Here is a 20,286-nt window from a genome sequence, read left to right as displayed (position 1 = left end):
AAAATTCGGAAATTTGAAATTTTGGAAATTCGAAATTTCAAAAATTTGGAAATATGAAATTTCGGAAATTCGAAATTTCAAAAATCCGGAAATTTGGAAATGGAAACATTTGGAAATTCTTAGATTTAAGAATTAACGAATTTGTCAAAATTTGTTAAAACTAATTGCACATTGTCTAGTCATTAGTGGAGGCATTGATTTGTAAAGGGACCTTTATTGGCAGTAACATTTCCCTAGTCTCTGACTGTTTCCTATGGCATACCCCAGTCTCCAACAACCACTTTGACAGAACAGTCTCTGACCACTGCAATAGAAGAGTCTCTGCCCATCCTACTAGTAGATTCTTAGTCTATGACAGTAGACTAAGAATTATATGTGGCCCTTGGGAGAAATCAGGGGCCACACATAAGACCCCCTTTTACCTTGTAAGTTGACAACCACTGATCTGTTCTATCCCGCAGGCAGTCATACTCGGAGCTGGAGGTCAGAGACTACCTGTGGCAGATCCTCAGTGCAGTGGAATTCCTCCACGCTAAGCAGATTCTTCACCTGGATCTGAGGTCAGAGAACACCATCGTCACCGAACACAAACTGCTGAAGATCCTGGACTTCGGCAATGCCCAGTTCTATTCCCCGGATAAAGTCATCAGCCCTCAGAGATACACAGATTACATGGAGACCATGGGTGAGTGGTTGGCCGAGTTTCCCGCTAGAGGTGAAACTACATACAGTGGGGTGCAGAGCAAAGTTACTACAAGAACCTCTGACCTTCCATAATGTTGTAAACTTGAGATTTTTATCAGATTCGTAGTTGCACAATCATGCTGCTAAAACACTAGTAGTTTCAATGGATGGCTGAGTTCTCCCTTACATCGGTGATCGGTAGAGAAGTGCCCTCTTACATTAGTGGCCAGTAAAGAAGTGCTCCCTTACATTGGTGGCCGGTGGAGAAGACCCCCCTTTTATATAGTTAATCAGTGACGAAGGGCCCCATTATATTGCTAGTCAGTGCAGTAAGGCCACCTTACATTAATGATCAGTAGAGAAGTGTCTCCTTAAATTGGTGGCCAATGGAGAAGTGGCCCTTTTTATTGGTGGCCAGTGGAGAAGGGCCCCCTTACATTGGTGGCCAATGGAGAAGGGCCCCCTTTCATTGGTGGTCAGTCGAGAAGGGTCCCCTTACATTGGTGGCCAATGGAGAAGTGGCCCCTTTTATTGGTGGCCCCTTTTATTGGTGGCCAATGGAGAAGTGGCCCCTTTTATTGGTGGCCAATGGAGAAGTGGCCCCTTTTATTGGTGGCCAATAGAGAAGGGCCCCCTTTCATTGGTGGTCAGTCGAGAAGGGCCCCCTCACATTGGTCTTGAGTGGAGAAGGGCCCCCTTACATTGGTGTTCAGTGGAGAAGGGCCCCCTTACAAAGGTAGTCGGAGAAGGGAACCAACATATTGGTAGTCAGTGGAGTTGGGCCCCGCTACATTAGTGACCTGTGGATAAGGACCTATTTATATTGGTGGTCGGTGGGAGAGGTGCCACCTTACAGTATATTGGTGGTCGTGGGAGAGGTGCCACCTTACAGTATATTGGTGGTCGTGGGAGAGGTGCCACCTTACAGTATATTGGTGGTCGTGGGAGAGGTGCCACCTTACAGTATATTGGTGGTCGGTGGGAGAGGTGCCACCTTACAGTATATTGGTGGGAGAGGTGCCACCTTACAGTATATTGGTGGTCGGTGGGAGAGGTGCCACCTTACAGTATATTGGTGGGAGAGGTGCCACCTTACAGTATATTGGTGGTCGGTGGGAGAGGTGCCACCTTACAGTATATTGGTGGGAGAGGTGCCACCTTACAGTATATTGGTGGTCGGTGGGAGAGGTGCCACCTTACTGTATATTGGTGGGAGAGGTGCCACCTTACAGTATATTGGTGGTCAGTGGGAAGATCTCCCCTCTTACAGACAGATAATAAAAATAAACTTCTCCTATGTGACTACCGGAACAAACCCCTTCAACCTGCTGTACAGAAACCTTTGTACAATGTTACACTGTATATCCCGTACAATGTTACACTGTATATCCTGTACAATGTTACACTGTATATCCCGTACAATGTTACACTGTATATCCTGTACAATGTTACACTGTATATCCTGTACAATGTTACACTGTATATCCTGTACAATGTTACACTGTATATCCTGTACAATGTTACACTGTATATCCTGTACAATGTTACACTGTATATCCCGTACAATGTTACACTGTATATCCCGTACAATGTTACACTGTATATCCCGTACAATGTTACACTGTATATCCTGTACAATGTTACACTGTATATCCTGTACAATGTTACACTGTATATCCTGTACAATGTTACACTGTATATCCCGTACAATGTTACACTGTATATCCCGTACAATGTTACACTGTATATCCCGTACAATGTTACACTGTATATCCTGTACAATGTTACACTGTATATCCTGTACAATGTTACACTGTATATCCCGTACAATGTTACAATTTATATCCTGTACAATGTTACACTGTATATCCCGTACAATGTTACAATGTATATCCCGTACAATGTTACAATGTATATCCCATACAATGTTACAATTTATATCCGTACAATGTTACACTGTATATCCCGTACAATGTTACAATGTATATCCTGTGTGTGTTGCTACTGCTTTTCAGTCTCTTACAATCAGGCCCGTCGCTACAAGGCAGGCAAACCAAGCAATTGCTTGGGGCCCCGAGCTAGCCTGGGGCCCCAAGCAGGGCCCTTGCCACGCTTCCTACAGCCGCCTGAGCCCTCTATACAGAGCCTGCAGCACTGCTGCCTCGAGTCGTCACTTCCCCTTCTCTGTGTAGCAGCTTCTCTTCCTTCCTCCTGTCAGTCCAGACTCTGGCCGCGCGGTACAGGAGATTCAGTTTCCTGTTCCCAGGCCGGACTGACAGGAAGTGCACACTGAATGCTCACTTCCTTTCAGTCCGGCTGGGAACAGGAAACTGAATCTCCTGCCTTGCGGTATGGACCCGATAGGGAGGGGGGGCCCGGGGGGAGTAAAAAGAACATAGGGAGGGGGGCCCAGGGGGAGTAAAAAGAACATAGGGAGGGAGGGGGTGCCCAGGGGGAGTAAGAAGAACACAGGGGGAGTAAAAAAAAATGGGGGGGGGAAAGAACATAGGGAGGGGGGGGGAGTAAGAAGGACACAGGGAGGGGGAGGGGGGAGTAAGAAGGACACAGGGAGGGGGGGAGTAAGAAGGACACTTTTATTTATATAAAGTGTGGGTGAACTTAAACTGTATAGCTATGCTGTGGTTCCTGTAGGCTTTGCGTGTATGCGGGGGGCTCCATGTTCATTTTGCTTGGGGCCCCCAAATTCCTTCAAACGCCTCTGCTTACAATGTATTTGACTTTTCCAGCTCCGGAGGTCCTGGAGGGGCAGGGAGCCATCCCCCCCACCGATATCTGGGCCGTCGGAATTACAGCGTTCATCATGTGAGTATTGTGTTACAATCTATAAAACTGCTTTTCATCTCATGATGTCACGATGATGTCATAGATGTTCTGTTCTACAGTCATGCATGGTATGTTACAGTAACAATGGGTGATCTATAGAATGCGCCCTAAAAAGTCGCCCACCGTTGCGCCTATGGAGGAGTGGATGATGCCTAGCTGCTGTTTAGAAGATAATAAGTGAACAAAAAGAATGTAAGATGATGAAACTCTCTAAGGAGTGTCAACAAATTAAAACAGCGCTATCAAATAACTGTGCATATTTGACTATATAAAATACATTACTACAACCCATATGTAATGATATACAGTGATAATAAACAAAATATATCCAGTTTAAGAAATAAACACTAAACTGTGACTGTAATAATAAACACCCGTGATTGACTTAAACGTGAAGTGAACGCACTGAAAGTGCAAGAGACAGTCTTTAAAAATAATTTAGAACGTGACCAAACAAAGCAAAGTTCATGTGTATAAGGATCCTGCGATCTTCAAATTTTTCCAAAAACTTCCACCACACCCGACAGTGCTCAGTGACTCCTCCCCCATCAAATGGACACTCACCGGATAGGTATGCCTCACACTCTCGTGTTTTGGCACAAAAAACCTTATCAGATGTAGTTGTTCCCGTCAGTATAGATGTAATCCAAATATGACATCCAATCAGTTCCACATATATGTCAGAGAGAGACAAATGAAGTGCAAATAGTGTGATACCATCAAAGGTTTAATAGCACACCAAAATAAAACTTCAAACAGTGCACTCACAAACAAAATCTTGTAAAACAGCAGAATATCACATCAAGAAACTCCTTCAAACGTCAAAATGGTGAGAAGCGGTCACGGCGGACCCCCGATCAGCGAGAAAAAGTGAAACCAATTCTCCTACTCACGGTGCCATGGACTTCTGTCAGATGCAGCTGCACATCCACTTAAATAAAAAACTTCAAACGCACTCTGCATCCAAAAACGCAGCACTCACTAGTAAAATTAGACTGTATGGCAATACCCCGACATGTTTCGTTATAAAAACTTATTCATGGGACTTATAAAAACTAAGTTTTTATAACGAAACATGTCGGGGTATTGCCATACAGTCTAATTTTACTAGTGAGTGCTGCGTTTTTGGATGCAGAGTGCGTTTGAAGTTTTTTATTTAAGTGGATGTGCAGCTGCATCTGACAGAAGTCCATGGCACCGTGAGTAGGAGAATTGGTTTCACTTTTTCTCGCTGATCGGGGGTCCGCCGTGACCGCTTCTCACCATTTTGACGTTTGAAGGAGTTTCTTGATGTGATATTCTGCTGTTTTACAAGATTTTGTTTGTGAGTGCACTGTTTGAAGCTTTATTTTGGTGTGCTATTAAACCTTTGATGGTATCACACTATTTGCACTTCTTTTGTCTCTCTCTGACATATATGTGGAACTGATTGGATGTCATATTTGGATTACATCTATACTGACGGGAACAACTACATCTGATAAGGTTTTTTGTGCCAAAACACGAGAGTGTGAGGCATACCTATCCGGTGAGTGTCCATTTGATGGGGGAGGAGTCACTGAGCACTGTCGGGTGTGGTGGAAGTTTTTGGAAAAATTTGAAGATCGCAGGATCCTTATACACATGAACTTTGCTTTGTTTGGTCACGTTCTAAATTATTTTTAAAGACTGTCTCTTGCACTTTCAGTGCGTTCACTTCACGTTTAAGTCAATCACGGGTGTTTATTATTACAGTCACAGTTTAGTGTTTATTTCTTAAACTGGATATATTTTGTTTATTATCACTGTATATCATTACATATGGGTTGTAGTAATGTATTTTATATAGTCAAATATGCACAGTTATTTGATAGCGCTGTTTTAATTTGTTGACACTCCTTAGAGAGTTTCATCATCTTACATTCTTTATGGTATGTTACAGGTACATGAACTTTGCAGGATGCGAAGTAAAGTATTTGGACTGCTTGATTTGTTATATTTTTATTTATTTTTTAATCCATGGGGGAATTAGTTAGGTGGGGGGTCTCTGGCTGTAGTTTAGACACTTTTCAGGTAACGTCTACATTACAACTATTATTTCATGTGTTTATGTATATATCTCTATATAGAAATATATATTGTATATCTATAGATATATAGATCTATATATCAACAATACAATGTATATTTTCTTAGAATTGTTTTGTTTCCTGTTTCTAAAGGTTTACTGCCACCTAGTGGACATATGTAGTACTTACACAGGTGTCATTTAGACCAGAGGTCTTCAGTCTAAGGGCCACATCATTTATTCTACAAATAAACAAAAAAAAAACTATTTTATAAATGAATGAATACAATTTGAATGAATGTTCATCACTCTCCAAGATTTAGGTTTATATCAGAGTCCCCCTTTCACATCAGAATTCCCCTCATCAGTGGCGGCTGGTGCTCAATTTTTCTTTTGGGGGGCGCCCGTGCCAACACCCCTCCCCCAGCCACATAACCCAACCAAACCCCCCCTCCTGGGGACTCTTGTTAACTTCATATGATTAGAAATGTTACTCAATAGCAAAATATATGTATCAAAAAAAATTGCTGTGTGCCGCTAAAGTCTTCGGGTTTGACTTGAAGAAAAGGTGGCAACCCTATCCCCACCCCCATCCCTCTGTCCCTGATTCCCCCCCCCCACCATCCCTCTGTTCCTGATCCTCCCCCCCACCATCCCTCTGTTCCTGATCCCCCCCCACCCCCATACCTCTGTCCCTGATTCCCCCCCTCACCATCCCTTTGTTCCTGATCCTCCCCCCCACCATCCCTCTGTTCCTGATTCCCCCCCCCCCCCCACTATCCATCTGTTCCTGATCCCCACCCTCATCCCTCTGTCCCTGATCCCTCCCACATCCCTCTGTTCCTGATCCCCCCCACCATCCCCCTGTTCCTGATCCTCCCCCCCCACCATCCCTCTGTTCCTGATGCCCTCCCACATCCCCCTGTTCCTGATCCCCCCACTATCCCCCTGTTCCTGATCCCCCCCCACATCCCTCTGTTCCTGATCCCCCCACCATCCCTCTGTTCCTGATGCCCACCCCCATCCCTCTGTTCCTGATCCCCCCCACTATCCCTCTGTTCCTGATCCTCCCCCCCACCATCCCTCTGTTCCTGATCCCCCCCCCACCATCCCTCTGTTCCTGATCCCCCCCCCCACCATCATCCCTCTGTTCCTGATCCCACCATCCCTCTGTTCCTAATCCCCCCACCATTCCTCTGTCCCTGACAGAGTGGGGGCACTCTGGAGGCATTAAGGGGGCACTCTAGAGGTACTGTTTTAGTGCCTCCAGAGTGCTCCCCTACATCCTCCAAAATCCCCCCTAGTAATAGTAAGGTCAGTGGCAGACTCACCAGCGTTTCGAAGGTCGCACTTGCGACTGGGCTCTGGCGTTCCACCACCATGCGGGGGCCTCAAGATGGTAGGAGGTGACCCCCTGCAGAACATGAGAAAGGTCCCTGGGATGGGGGTCAGGGGGGCCCTTCATGGTTTCTTGCACCGGGGCCCTGAGGGTTGAAGTTACGCCTCTGCTGTAGACAGATTCTCCCCCCTGAGCTGTGGATCTCTGCAGCTCCTCCAGAGTTACCATGGGCCTCTTGGCTGCTTCTCTGATGAATGCTCTCCTTGCCCGGCCCGGTCAGTTTAGGTGGACGGACATGTCTTGGTAGGTTTGCAGTTGTGCCATACTCTTTCCATTTTCGGATGATGGATTGAACAGAAGCTCCGTGAGATCTTCAAAGCTTGGGAGATTTTTTTTTATAACCTAACCCTGCTTTATACTTCTCCACAACTTCATCCCTGACCTGTCTGGTGTGTTCCTTGGCCTTCATGATGCTGTTTGTTCACTGAGGTTCTCTAACAAGCCTCTGAGGGCCTCACAGAACAGCTGTATTTATACTGAGATTAAATTACACACAAGTGGACTCCATTTACTAATCAGGTGACTTATGAAGGCAATTGGTTCCACCAGATTTTAGTTGGGCGTATCAGAGTAAAAGGGGGCTGAATACAAATGTACCCCCCCCCCCCCACACTTTTCACATATTTATTTGTAAAAATGAAAACCATTTATCATTTTCCTTCCACTTCACAATTATGTGACACTTTGTGTTGGTCTATCACATAAAATCCCAATAAAATACATTTACCTTTTTTTTTGGTTGTAACATGAGAAAATGTGGAAAGTTTCAAGGGGTATGAATACTTTTCAAGGCACTGTGGGCCAGATTCATGTACATTTGCGGCGGCCTAACGTATAGCATTTACGTTACACCGCCGCAAGTTTTACGGGCAAGTGCTTGATTTACAAAGCACTTGCCTGTAAAGTTGCGGAGGCGTAGCGTAAATCCCTCCGGCGCAAGCCCGCTTAATTCAAATGGGGCGTGGATCATTTAAATTAGACGCGTTCCCGCGCCGAACCGACTGCGCATGCTCCGTTTTGAAATTTCCCGCCGTGCTTTGCGCGAAATTACGTCGCACCGACGTGATTTTTTGAACGTCGACGTGAGCTACGTCCTTTCCTATTCACGGACGACTTACGCAAAAAAAGAAAAAAATTAAAATTCGACGCGGGAACGACGGCCATACTTTAACATGGCAAGTCTAAAGATAGGCCAAGAAATAGCAGGGCAGATTCACAGAAGAAATACGCCGGAGTATCTACTGATACTCCGGCGTATTTTCAAATTTGCCGCGTCGTATCTTTAGTTTGAATCCTCAAACCAAGATACGACGGCTTTTGGCATCGATCCGACAGGCGTACGGCTTCGTACGCCTTCGGATCGTAGGTGTAATACTTCGGCGCCCGCTGGGTGGATTTTGCGTCGTTTTCCGCGTCGGGTATGCTAATTAGCTGTTTACGGCGATCCACGAAGGTACGCGAGTTCGTCGCATTCTCTTACGTCGTCGCTAGTCGGCTTTTCCCGGCGTAAAGTTACAGCTGCTATTTGTTGGCCTATCTTTAGACGTCCCATGTTAAAGTATGGCCGTCGTTCCCGCGTCAAATTTTTTTTTTTTTTTTTTGCGTAAGTCGTCCGGGAATAGGAAAGGACGTAACGCACGTCGCCGTTCAAAAAATTACGTCGGTGCGACATCATTTCGCGCAAAGCACAGTGGGAAATTTCAAAATGGAGCATGCGCAGTACGTTCGGCGCGGGAACGCGCCTAATTTAAATGATACACGCCCCATTTGAATTAGGCGGGCTTGCGCCAGACGGATTTACGCTACGCCGCCGCAAGTTTACAGGCAAGTGCTTTGTGAATCAAGCACTTGCCCGTAAAACTTGCGGCGGTGTAACGTAAATGCATTACATTACGCCGCCGTAATTCTACATGAATCTGCCCCAGCAGCTTTAACTATACGCCGGGAAAAGCCGACTAGCGACGACGTAAGAGAATGCGACGAATGCGCGTACCTTCGTGGATCGCCGTAAACCTCTAATTAGCATACCCGACGTGGAAAACGCCGCAAACTCCACCCAGCGGACGCCAAAGTATTGCATCTGCGATCCGAAGGTGTACGAAGCCTGTCGGATCGAAGCCAAAAGCTGTCGTATCTTGGTTTGAGGATTCAAACTAAAGATACGACGCGGCAAATTTGAAAGTACGCCGGTGTATCAGTAGATACTCCGGCGTACTTCTGTGAATCTGGCCCTGTATATGTATATATATATATATATATATATATATATATATATATATATACCTGAACTATGATGGCGCCATTCTTCCAGAGAGAAAATCGGATGACGGATGGTGTGGTGGGGATCTCTGGAAGTGTTACAGCGACTCATTACTGAGCTGTGTAGATATCCTTTGAGCATTAGTAACCTATGAATTGTCAGCTCTTTGGTCTTCTATCCTCTCTCTCTCTCTTCCAGGTTAAGCGCTGACTATCCATTCAGTCCTGACTGCGGGGCGGAGCTGGAGAAGGATATCAAGAAAGGATTGATCAGATTCGGCCACTGCTACGCCGGTCTGTCCGGAGGGGCCGTCCGCTTCCTGCAGAGCGCGCTGTGGGCAAATCCTTGGTATGGGACTACTGCCCTCATCATTGTCTCATCGTGTACAGCTCCATGAAAGCTACCCCCTGCTCTCCCGATCAAAAGCTGGTTGCCTGGCTGTCATGCCGATCCTCCGCTTCAGTACCCTGGCTCACCGATGTGGAAGACGCGTGCAGACAGTAATTTGCATAGTTGTGTTCAGTCAGTGGCACTAATGGATATTAACCACTTCACTACCGGCCCATAGTCATTTGACGTCCACAGAGGGGACCTCCCATCCTGGGTGGACGTCATATGACGTCCTGGGCTTTGTGCGGTGATATCTGAATGATGGGTGCAGCTAAAGGCATCATTCAGATATCATTCTTTCCTGCCAGCGATTCTGTGCACGATAAGAACGATTTCGCCGCTTGATCGTTCTTATAGGCGGCGGGAGGGGACACCCCCCCCTCCCGCCGCCATCAGGTGCTTCTCCGGGCTCTCCCGTGCCATCGGGGGCCCGGAGAAAGAATCGTCCGGCGCAGGCTAGGAAGCATAGAGATGACTGGTGACCAGATGGTCACCAATCATCTCTATGACCGTCGGAGGCCCGGGCGCGATGTGATGACGTCACGCCCGGGTACCCGGAAGTAAACAAAGCCGCGATTGCGGCTACTAAGCATGAGATTGGTGAATTTTTTTTCACAATCTCATTCCTTCCAGCCTGGAGGAGAGATGTGGGGGTCTTATTGACCATCTCTACATAAAGAGGACCTGTCACACACATTTCCTATTACAAGGGATGTTTACATTCCTTGTAATAGGAATAAAAGTGAATATATTTTTATTTTTTTTAAAGTGTAAAAAAATAAATAAGTAAAATAAAAACTAAAGTAATAAAAAACAAATTAAAATGCCCCTATCCCCGGGAGCTCGCGCGCAGAAGCGAACGTACACGTAAGTCCCGCCCACATATGTAAACGCCGTTCAAATCACATATGTGAGGTATCGCTGCGTGCGTTAAGCCCTGTACACACGATCAGTCCATCCGATGAGAACGGACTGAAGGACCGTTTCATCGGTTCACCGATGAAGCTGACTGATGGTCTGATGTGCCTACACACCATAGGTTAAAGAAGCGTTCGGTTCAGAACGCGTTGACGTAAAACACAACGACATGTAAAAAAAAACGAAGTTCAATGCTTCCAAGCATGCGTCGACTCGACTCCGAGCACGCGTGGACCTTTAACCGATGCTTTTGCATACTAACCGATGGGGCCCACACACGATCGGTTTGGACCGATGAAAAGGTCCTTCAGTCCGTTTTCATCGGTTTTGACCGACCGTGTGTACGCGGCCTGAGAGTGCCAGCAACAATTCTCACACTAGACCTCCTCTGTAAATCTAAACTTGTAGGGGCAGATCCTCAAAGAAATTACGCGGCGTATCTCTTGATACGCCGCGTAATTTAAAATTTTGCGCGTCGTATCTTTGTTTTGGTATCCACAAAACAAGATACGACGGCATCTGTGTTAGATCCGACAGGCGTACGTCTTCGTACGCCGTCGGATCTTAGATGCAATTTTTCGGCGTCCGCTAGGCGGCGTTCACGTCGTAATCCGCGTCGAGTATGCAAATTAGCTATTTCCGTCAATCCACGAACGTACGGCCGGCTGTCGCATTTTTTTACGTCGTTTCCGTTTGGCTTTTTCCGGCGTATAGTTAAAGCTGCTATATGGTGGCGTACTCAATGTTAAGTATAATTTTGAAAATTTTACGTTGTTTGCGTAAGTCGTCCGTGAATGGGGCTGGACGCCATTTACGTTCACGTTGAAAACAATGACGTCCTTGCGACGTCATTTGGAGCAATGCACCCTGGGAGTTTTTACGTATTTAAATGAAACACGCCCCCTACCCGCCCAATTTGAATTCCGCGCCCTTAGGCCACGAGAGATACACTACGCCGCCATAACTTACGGCGCGAATTCGTTGCGGATTCAAACCAAAGCCAAGTAAGTTACAGCGGCGTAGCGTATCTTACATCTGCGCCGGGCGCAGTGTATGTATGTGGATCTGCCCCTGTAGCTTTAAGCAAGGTTTTTAGCAAACTTTAGCACGGCCTAAAGCATAATGAAATGATCCTGCAATAGGCAGAATTCTTTGCTGCTCTTGCATTTAGATACATTTTACGATTTCTTGGAATTTCATGTATCAATTTATTTGTGAATAATTTTTTTTATTTTTTATCTCAGGGGGCGTCCCTCTGCATCAGACTGCCTGAAAATGCCGTGGCTTCAGGAGGCCGGACTGGCCACGTTGCAGCAGCAGCCGCCGGTCTACTTCCCCAGCGCCAAACTGAGAAGCTTCCTCCACCGGAGAGCCGACAAGACAGCAGCAAGTCAGAGCGCGGGGTCATCGCGGTCCTGACAGAACCAACGCCACCCAACGGTCACTGTGTAGGCGATCAGCCATAGGAACCACACCTCTTCCTCCTCACCGGTTGTCTTGTTTGCCCCCCCCCTCCTCATAAAGTGTACCTGTCACTTTAGGAAAGTGATGGCGAACCTTGGCCCCCCCCCCCAGATGTTTTGGAACTACATTTCCCATGATGCTCAACTACACTGAAGAGTGCATGAGCATCATGGGAAATGTAGTTCCAAAACATCTAGGGGGGGCCAAGGTTCGCCATCACTGCTTTAGGCAATGAAGGAAGCCAATATATGAGATGGAGCCTTATCCAGCTTCTGGCAGTGATGTATATTCCACTCCATTGCTCCCTACCGGCCCAACCGACGGGCTGAATACCGGCTCGGTGCCCACAAGCGTCTCCTTCAGGCAGGTGACAGGTTCACTTTAACAGCCGTTCCCCTTGTCCCCGGGCGTTCTAGGCTTGCCACTCAGGTATTTTTAGTACAGGTTTTTGTGTGCGTCCAGCGTCGTCTTGTCGTGAGGCATTTTTCAACTGCTATCGTAGACGCAGGTCAGTTTCCCCCCGATTGACAGACTCATTATAGAAAACCGCGTCCGTGAATTTTTTTTTCATTAGGATCTCTGGTTAGGATTTTAATCTATAGAAAATTAACGCAAGCGCTGTGTGGCTTTTAATGTTTGAAGAGGAAGCAGTATGAATAATGGGCTTTGATAAAGGCTTAGAGGATGAGAGACAGAAAGGCTTTGAGGAATGGGGGTGGAGTCAGCTATGAGAGGAGGGGCGTTGAAGTTAATACAGGTATGGGGGGGGCTGTTCTCTGGAATAGCCGGGACTGGGGGCTAAGCAAAATACGATATTTTCTACATACAGGTATTTGTATTGCATACATACTATCCATTTACATTAGTTCCCACCTCCGAAGAGCTTACAGCCTACATCAGTCCCCGCCCCCAAGGAGCTTAAAATTTACATAAATTCTGTCCCCCCCGAGGAGCTTACAATCTACATCAGTCCCTGCCTCCAAAGAGCTTACAATTTACATCAGTCCCGGCCCCCGAGAAGCTTACAGTCTACATTAGTCCAGGTCCCCAAAAAGCTTACAGTCTACATCAGTCCATGTCCCAGAGGTACTTACAGTCTACATCAGTTCCTGCCTCCAAGGAGCCTACAATCTACATTAGTCCCTGTCCCCCCAAAGAGCTTACAATCTACATCATTCTCTTCCCCCAGGGAGCTTACATTCTACTTCAGTTCCTAGCCTCAAGGAGCTTACAATCGACATAATTTCCTGCCCCCAGGAAGCATACAATGTACAGAAGTCCCTGCCCCCAAGAAGCTTACAATCTAAATTAGTGTATGCTCTCCCAAAAACGTACAATCTACAGCAGTCCCTGCCCCCAAGGAGCTTACAGTCTAAATTAGTCCATGCCCCCAAGGAGCTTACAATCTACATCAGTCGCTACCCCCAAAAAACTCACAATCTACATTAGTCCATGCCTGAAGGGTTCTTACAAACTACATCAGTCCCTGCCCCTAAGAAGCTTACATTCTACATCCATCATTGCCCCCAAAAAGCTTACAATCTAAATGAGTGCATGCTCCCAAAAAGCTTACAATCTACATCAGTCCCTGCTTCCAAGGAGCTTACAATTGACAACATTCCCTGCCCCCAAGGAGCTTACAATCTAAATTAGTCCATTAATCTGCAGCTTCATGGGACAGTCCGAGGAGAATGAAAACTCCTCCTACAAGCTTTACCAGACACTAATAGAAATTACAAGACTGATATATACTGCTGATGAGAAAAGGCATTTCGCCGTTTTTATTTACTAAAATAATTGCATTGCCATGTTCTGTGTACTGTGGGAGACCAGATATACATTAGTGAATGCAGGCTCCTGGGGAGAGCAGATGTAGTGAATGCAGAGTCCTGGGGAGAGCAGATGTAGTGAATGCAGAGTCCTGGGGAGAGCAGATGTAGTGACTGTGACAAAAAATATATATGAGAGTGCACTACCACCTATTTATAAGAAATGAGTGACTAAATATATTAAGCAGCGCTTAAATGACTAAAACGTAACTAAAGTGTATAGCAAATGAATAAATATAAATATACTCTCATATATATTTTTTGTCACAATTTTTCTTTTAATAGTAGCAGCTAGTTTAGTTCATCTTTCTTTCCAGTTAAGCGCAGTGGTGGTAGTTATCTGACGGCCTTTTTAATTACCTACTTGTTTACAGATATAGATCCTGAGGAGACCAGATATAGTGAATGCAGGGTCCTGGGGAGACCAGATATAGTGAATGCAGGCTCCTGGGGAGACCAGATATAGTGATTGCAGGGTCCTGAGGAGACCAGATATAGTGAATGCAGGGTCCTGGGGAGACCAGATATAGTGAATGCAGGGTTCTGGGGAGACCAGATATAGTGAATGCAGGCTCCTGGGGAGACCAGATATAGTAAATGCATGGTCCTGGGGAGACCAGATACAGTGAATGCAGGGTCCTGGGGAGACCAGATATAGTGAATACAGAGTCCTGGGGAGACCAGATATAGTGAGTGCAGGCTCCTGGGAAACCAGATATAGTGAATTCAGGGTCCTGGGGAAACCAGATATAGTGAATGCAGACTCCTGGGGAGACCAGATATAGTGATTGCAGGGTCCTGGGGAGACCAGATGTAGTGAATGCAGAGTCCTGGGGAGACCAGATGTAGTGAATGCAGGGTCCTGGGGAGACCAGATATAGTGAGTGCAGGGTCCTGGGGAGAACAGATATAGTGAATGCAGAGTCCGGGGGGACCAGATATAGTGAATGCAGGGTCCTGGAGAGACCAGATATAGTGAATGCAGGCTCCTGGGGAGACCAGATATAGTGAATGCAGGGTCCTGGGGGGACCAGATATAGTGAATGCAGGGTCCTGGAGAGACCAGATATAGTGAATGCAGGCTCCTGGGGAGACCAGATATAGAGAATGCAGGCTCCTGGGGGAGACCAGATGTAGTGACTGCAGGGTCCTGGGGAGACCAGATATAGTGAATGCAGGCTCCTGGGGAGACCAGATATAGTGAATGCAGGGTCCCGGGGAGACCAGATATAGTGAATGCAGGGTCCTGGGGGAGACCAGATATAGTGAATGCAGGGTCCCGGGGAGACCAGATATAGTGAATGCAGGGTCCTGGGGAGACCAGATGTAGTGAATGCAGGGTCTTGGGGGGACCAGATATAGTGAATGCAGGCTCCTGGGTTTAGTAACACTTTAACTCTCCAATAAGACATGGCAGTTAAATCCAAGGGAGCTTTACTTCCTAAAATGCAGTATATGGGATTTTAAAGTATAAAAAGACAACAATAATCTTTTCAGCTTTCACCGGGGAAACATGAAGAAGAAAGGTGGGATCTATATACTAGCCCCAACATACAGGGAAGCTGGATTATACCATTAACAGACCTAGAAATAACAAGTTGCAGTTACAGCTAATTTCCACTAGATGTCAGCATTAAAGACATAAGAAAATCCAATGCAACAGTAATGGATAAATGGTTCCAGAACATAGGGGACTGATGGGATATGTCGTATACACAAGAAAGAGCCCCCACCCCCATACCTGTACTGACTTCAAGCTAAATCCTGTTTCCCGTGTGGAGTTATACTTATCCTAGAGGCAATATTTAACGATAAGATTTATAGAAACAAGTTTTTCTTCTTTCTTTTTTTTCTGAGTTTCTTTTTCTGGTGTTTTGATGTAGAACACTAACCTCAATGACCATATAATGTTTTACTGTGTGCAACGTAAGAAAAAAAGTCATCTGAGAATTTAGAAGTACAAAAGACACAACTCCATACTCTACGTGTTCCATCGAAATCGTTCACGTGTCGATCGCGGCCGGTGCCCGCCGTTCAGTGAGGCTCCTCGGCCGCCAGTGTTACATTGTCACCCTCAGTGTCACAACTCTTCGTGATGTGTCAGTCGTAACTCATTAAACACAGATGTGCCGTTCAATCTGTAGTCGCAGGGTAAATCACGCGCGCCGCACGCTCTTCATTATACTTAGTGTTAAGGGAACATATTTTTAATTCCAGTGAGATTGTATAATTTGCATGTTATTTATACTGACTTTTTTTGTTGTATGATTTTGTTTGATTTTGCAATAAAAAATAAAAAAAAACTTTGACGAATGATTATCCTTCGACCTTTGAATTTTGGGCGTGTGGGGTATCAGAATGCAAATCAGACATGTGCAATTCGTTTAGTTCCAAATTAGTTTTTTTTTTTTAAATGTTTATTTATACATAGCAAGAAACTGGTCCACATGAACCATAACATGAACATTACAATGATTGCACCGTCAAGAACATAAATACAGAGGAGGACAACATTTCGGGGACGTTATCTGTCACAAATAGAGAAGTAGGCATACCAGGGTGAATCCCTTCAACGCCTCACCTCCCCGTCCTCAGTAGCACGACTCTCGTACAACTCTTGTCGAGAGTCCAGAGCTGATGAGGTGCAATATGTCAATAAGGAGCAGTGGGCACAGTTCCCCCCATTTTCCTTTTTCTAAGTGCCAGCAAATAGAGAGAGAAGAAGAAAGTAGAGTGCAGGTGCCGCATAGAGAGCGGCTAGAGGAGGACAGAGTTGTATAGCGGAGAAGAGGTGAAAGAGGGGGGGGGGGAGTCACGAGTATGGAATTCACGAGCCCGGGCAACCGGGCATTGGTGGTCCAGTCCAGGAGGTCTCTCTGGTAGTCTGTCTCCCGGCCTAAGCGGTAACAGTTTCCGACCGTCACTGTCTAGGGGTTACCTCTGAGGGCCTGGCCCTCCGCCGAGTACGTAAAAAAGTTCCATAGCTTCCACGTCTGAGAGTACAGTTCGGTCCTGTCTTGTTTTGTCAGAATCAGGTCTTCCATTGCGTTAATGTCGTCCACCTTCTGTAGCCACATGGCAACCGTTGGTGGGTTTGGGGACCGCCAACAGAGCGGTATAAACACGCCTTTGCTGCGTCCAGTAGGAGGTGAACAACCGACTTCTTGTATATTCGCGCTGGGGTGTCGTTTGCATGTAGGAGAAAATACGCCGGGTTATTCGGGACTGTACGATCCGAGAACATTTGCGTTATGCGCCTGATTTCCCCTCAGTATGTCTGTAGGCGTGGGCAAGACCAGAATATATGGAGCATGGTGCCCCTGTCTGCCTGACACCTCTAACAGAGGTCCGACAGTGACGGGAACAGTCGGTGTAGTAGGTCCGGGGTCCTGTACCATCTCGTCAGTAACTTAAAGTTAGTCTCCTGTATTTTTGCACAGATCGACGACCTGTGTGTGAATCTGAGTATATGTCGTGTCTGAGCGGGCGTGAAGTGACATTCCAGATCCCTTTCCCATTTACCTAGGCTCAGAATCTGGTGATCAAAATTGTGTGCATCAGCGACAGGGCATGTGGCAACGGCTCCGACTCCATACACACCTCCTCCAAAGACGTAAGGGTACGTCCGGTTCCAGAGGGGGGTGCAAGTGTTCGCAGAAAATGGCTCAGCTGACTGGTTCTCATAAAATCTAGCCCATACTGGCCCGATGGGTCCATCAGCTCGGCCGCCGTTCTCCACCGCCCAGCGTCACCAAAATGTGAGGCCTGGAACAGACCCGAGTCCCGTAGTGCGCAGAATTTGGCATCCGTAAGGCCCGGCGCAAAAGACGGGTTGCCCATAATCGGGCGCAAGGGAGAGGCTGCCGTCGACAGGCGAAACCGCGAAAGCAGCCTTGTGCAAACCGCAATGGTGTTACTAATTAGGGGGTGATTATTCACGTCTTTTGGTCTCATGGTTTGGCACCAAGGGGCGGTCCGCAACAGTACGTCGGATTGCGCCTGCTCCATCTGTGGCCACAGTTTAGTCTGTCCATGGGGGCACCAGTCTACAAATCGATTCAACTGCGCCGCATAGTAGTACAACCTCACATTGGGTGCCGCGAGACCTCCGCAGTCAAATTAGTTAATTCCGAAATTTTCCAATTTCGAATTTTTGAAATTGAGATTTCGAATTTTTGAAATTGAGATTTCGAATTTCAGAAATTGTAATTTTCGAAAATTCGAATTTAAGAAATAAAAAATTTGGGAAATTCGGAAATTCAAACGTTTCGGAAAATCAAAATTTCGCAAAATTTCAGACATTCGAAAACTCGAAATTCCAAAATTTCGGGAAAACTGAATTTTCGGAAATTCTAAATTTTGGACATTCCAAATTTGGAAATTCGAAAATCCTAAAATAAGAATGAAAATCTGAAAATTCAAAAGAATGAAAAATTTCAAAAATCTGAAATAACTAATTAATGATAAATAACTAACTATTAAATTATAGGTATTGGAATTTTCTTTCAAATTTGGCTGTTAAGTGAACATAACGAATTTATCCGAAAGTTACGAATTATCCGAAATAACAAATGCCCCTTTTAAAAACAAATGGAACATAACTAATTAATAATAATAAATAACAATAATAATAATATTTTTTTTTTAATTATTTATTATAAATTTGTTCTGTTCCATTTGTTTATTGTCCATTGGTTATTTCGCATAAATCATAACTTTAGATAAATGTTGTATTTGTTACGTTCACTCACAGCCAAAGTTGAAAGGAAATTCCAATACCTCTAATTTTCATAGTTAGTTATTATTAATTTAATATTTTGCATTCTTCGGATTAATTTTTTTTTTTGAATATCACAAATTTTCTTTTGAATTTTCGAATTTCCGACTTTTCAGATTTTAGGATTTTCTCATTTTCGATTTCCAAAATTCGGAATTCGAAAAATCAGAAAAAAAAAGGAATTCGGAAATTGTAAAATTCGGACATTTTGAAAATGCAAAAATCCGTAAATGCAAAAATTCGAAAATTCCAAATTTTGAAAATCGGAAAATTCCAAATTCCGGATTTCCGAATTTTTTAATTTTCGAATTTCCAAAAAAAAAACAAAAAACAAATTAAACGAAAACGAACAAATTTTTTGGCAGTGCACAGATCGGGACATTAAATAACTTCTGTTGCACCTACAAAGACTCCTGGCTCAATCAGCCAGGACAAGTATAGCAGGAGGATAAGTTCTCGGAAAAATCTTTCCTAGGTGGCGCTAGAGAGGAGCCTCCTACTGGATGGAGAACTCGGCATCCCAGCTGGGAAAAGAGCAAAAAGTAAACCAGTTTCTCCCTCCAGTATATCCCTATGAAAGAACACACCGCCACTGACACGTTTCAGGGCCACTACCCTTTATCAAAGTCACTTTAATGAAGGGTGGCAGAGTTCACACCAATGCCAACATGTTTCAAGGTCAGACCCCCTTCATCAGATTAAGTCTAATGAAAGGGACATGTCAGTATCGCTGTGACCCATAACGCTTCATTAGAGGGACTCTGGTAATGGGTCGTGGCCTTGAAATGCGTCAGTGGCAGTGTGGACTCAGGGACCCAGATGGAAAGAGACTGATAAAGCATAGTGGTGTTGAAATGCATCAGTTACATGGAATTAGGGCTCTTACCCTTCATTAGACCGTATGTGATGGAAAGGCACTCTGATAAAGGGTAGTAGCCCCGAAACACATCAATCGTAGTGCGGAGTCCAGACTGCGATCCCCCTCATTAGAGTGACTCTGAAATATGTCAGTGGTACTGTGGGCTAAGGCAGTGTTTCTGAACAGGTCATGTTTTCAGGCTTTCCATTATTCTGCACAGGTGATTTGATCAGTTTCACTGCCTTAGTAATTGCCACAGTGGTTTCATCTGAGGGAAATCCTGAAAACATGACCTGTTGAGAAACACTGCCTTAGCCCTCAGTACCACTGACATATTTCAGAGTCACTCTGAAAAGTGTGGGGGGGGGGGCATTTGTATGGCGCCCCCCCGGAGTCAATACTTTTTAGAACCCCCTTTCTCTGCAATTACAGCTGCAAGTCTTTTTGGGGATGTCTCTACCAGCTTTGCACATCTAGAGAGGGACATTTCTGCCCATTCTTCTTCTTTGTAAAATATCTCAAGCTCTTTCAGATTGGATGGAGAGCGTCTGTGATCAGCAATTTACAAGTCTTGCCACAGATTCTCAATGTGATTTAGGTCTGGACTGTGACTGGGCCATTCTAACACATGAATATGCTTTGATCTAAATCATTCCATTGTAGCTCTGGCTGTACTTTAGGGTCGTTGTCCTGCTGGAAGGTGAACCTCCCCCCCCCCCAGTCTCAAGTCTTTTGCAGACTCTAACAGGTTTTCTTCTAAGATTGTCCTGTATTTGGCTCCATCCATCTTCCCAACAACTCTGACCAGCTTCCCT

At 45.4% G+C, this 20,286-nt stretch overlaps 1 protein-coding gene across 1 annotated transcript in view; it reads left to right on the top strand.

The window, feature by feature from the left end:
* Positions 1–12,097, top strand: part of OBSCN (obscurin, cytoskeletal calmodulin and titin-interacting RhoGEF) — a 640,872-nt gene extending 628,775 nt beyond the window's left edge. The window contains exons 123-126 of the mRNA XM_040354276.1: positions 462–685; positions 3,432–3,507; positions 9,433–9,582; positions 11,787–12,097. Of these exons, the coding sequence (XP_040210210.1) occupies positions 462–685; positions 3,432–3,507; positions 9,433–9,582; positions 11,787–11,961 (625 nt within the window). The 3' untranslated portion in view covers positions 11,962–12,097. The remainder of the gene's footprint in view (positions 1–461; positions 686–3,431; positions 3,508–9,432; positions 9,583–11,786) is intronic.
* The last annotated feature ends 8,189 nt before the right edge of the window (positions 12,098–20,286 follow it).

The sequence above is a fragment of the Rana temporaria genome, chromosome 5 (genome assembly GCF_905171775.1).
Source record: "Rana temporaria chromosome 5, aRanTem1.1, whole genome shotgun sequence".
Lineage (NCBI taxonomy): Eukaryota > Metazoa > Chordata > Amphibia > Anura > Ranidae > Rana > Rana temporaria.
Note: the sequence above shows the minus strand (reverse complement) of the source record. Positions and strands in the feature narration are given on the sequence as shown.